This window comes from Eurytemora carolleeae, unplaced genomic scaffold, assembly GCF_000591075.1.
Source record: "Eurytemora carolleeae unplaced genomic scaffold, Eaff_2.0 scaffold1688, whole genome shotgun sequence".
NCBI classification, from domain to species: Eukaryota; Metazoa; Arthropoda; class Copepoda; order Calanoida; family Temoridae; genus Eurytemora; species Eurytemora carolleeae.
In genome coordinates this window covers 53,493-55,280 of record NW_019397587.1, presented here as the reverse complement: position 1 = coordinate 55,280, position 1,788 = coordinate 53,493, and the positions used below count along the sequence as shown (strand labels likewise).

At 40.3% G+C, this 1,788-nt stretch overlaps 1 protein-coding gene across 1 annotated transcript; it reads left to right on the top strand.

The window, feature by feature from the left end:
- The first annotated feature begins 414 nt into the window (after positions 1 to 414).
- Positions 415 to 1,788, top strand: LOC111715046 (uncharacterized). The gene is made up of 2 exons (XM_023490283.1): positions 415 to 705; positions 812 to 1,788. Exons 1-2 carry the CDS (start codon positions 631 to 633, stop codon positions 1,739 to 1,741), a joined length of 1,005 nt encoding a protein of 334 aa, XP_023346051.1. The 5' UTR covers positions 415 to 630; the 3' UTR covers positions 1,742 to 1,788.

The window sequence follows — 1,788 nt, the reverse complement described above, 5'->3', positions numbered from 1 at the left end:
AGGGGGATACATACTTGTCAGTTTGTTCGCATAGTAAATAGTAATACATCCATTGATATAAAGTAGTTAATGTTGCCATACTGGACCTTGGTGCATTAGTACAGGGGAAATGATACAAAAGCAACTCTATTTATAGAATTCTTGAATGAAATGTTTTCAACAAATTTTTTCAAACATTTTATCTTCCTATTGTAAGAAAAAGCTTGAAATTGTTTAATATTTTAATTTATCTTGTTGAAAACAAAACAGTATATTTAATATGATTATCTATCTTTCAATCTATTTATTTATTTATATCTACCTATCTATCTATCTAGAAGTATATCAAGTATCTGTTGTGATGTGTAGTAGCAGTGTATATCCGTGCTAACTTGTTCAAGCGCTGTTCTATTATCGGTACCCCCCCCCCCGTATTCCACTCCGAGAAGAGCACTTCCTCCAACCGCCTGCTGCCCCGCAAACCACGGTTCTTCAGTGCTCGAGAAACTGCGGAGAAAGCGGGAAATCCCCGGACACGGAATCAGTAGCAGAGTACACAACGGTAGAGAAGGACAAAAAGTGCTGAACTTAAAATTGTGGATTTGACAGAAGCTGACTAAAATCGGACTTGAAAAAAAGTTTAAATAAAAAATGGCAATACCCGTCCCAAAACAGCAGAGAAGGAGAGTACGAAGATCTTCAATCGCAAATATACCCACTAGACAGGTGATTTAATTTTACAAATAACAGTTTACTTTTTTGCAAAAAAATATTTTTTTCAGAAATTTTAAATTCATGATGAGACAAATTAAAACCCAGTTTTCTTTTTCAGGTTGATTTTGAGGATTTAAGTCTGAGTTCAAGAGTCCTGTATTTAACCATGTACGAGACTTGGAAACTTCTCCGAACCCTACTCTCTGACTTGGAAGAGAAAAAGGAGGAGGAGGGGAGGGAGGAGAGATATGGACAGGAGAGAAGAGAAGTGGTGAATAATATGATAGATCTCAGGAATCGTAGACAGCCAAGAGAACCTGGATATGCTCGTGATTTAGGTCGGGAGAAGAGAGAAATGAAAACAGAAGGACGGAGACAAGAAGAAGACCAGGACCAAGATATCTCCGCCGAAGAATTGATCAAACTTCTCCGCAATCTCAACCAAACCCCACACCAGATCCCGGAATTAGAATCGTCCAAACCTGTAGTACTTGAACGTAATCCTGGAGTCAATATAAAACCGGAAGTTGGACTTCCTGACTGTATTCCTGTTTCCTACAGGAGACCAAACCAGCTTCCTGATCTGGTGAACAGGAAAAAATCTGTTTTTAGATTAGACTCTCAATGGATACATAACGCCCCTGGAGGGGAGCCAAGGAGCCCTGAGGGGTTCAACAGTTCAGGGCCAAACAGGGGTCCTGTTAGTCGAAGATGGTCTTACTCAGGGGCCCGGCAGAGCTATGATGAGGGGGATGGGGGCAGAATGGAGAAGGGGGTTCAAGGGGGTTCTGAAAGAACCTGGAGACAATGTGGAGATGATCTAAACCGTCTTTCTCCTAGAGATGAACCCTACACACCTCTTCACAGAACCCAGAGCTTGAGAACACCCTGCAGGACGGATTCAAGATCTCAGGGTAGGAGATACACCACTGATACAGCTCCAGGGAACAGGGTGATCAGGAAGAAATCTGTTCTCTCCGATATATTCGTAGTTGCTACTCTAGCAGGAGCCTACTATTGTATAAACAAGATTAAATCTTGGATTTGATATTATCTAATGTATTATATATCAGCTAATTATATATTTATATATAT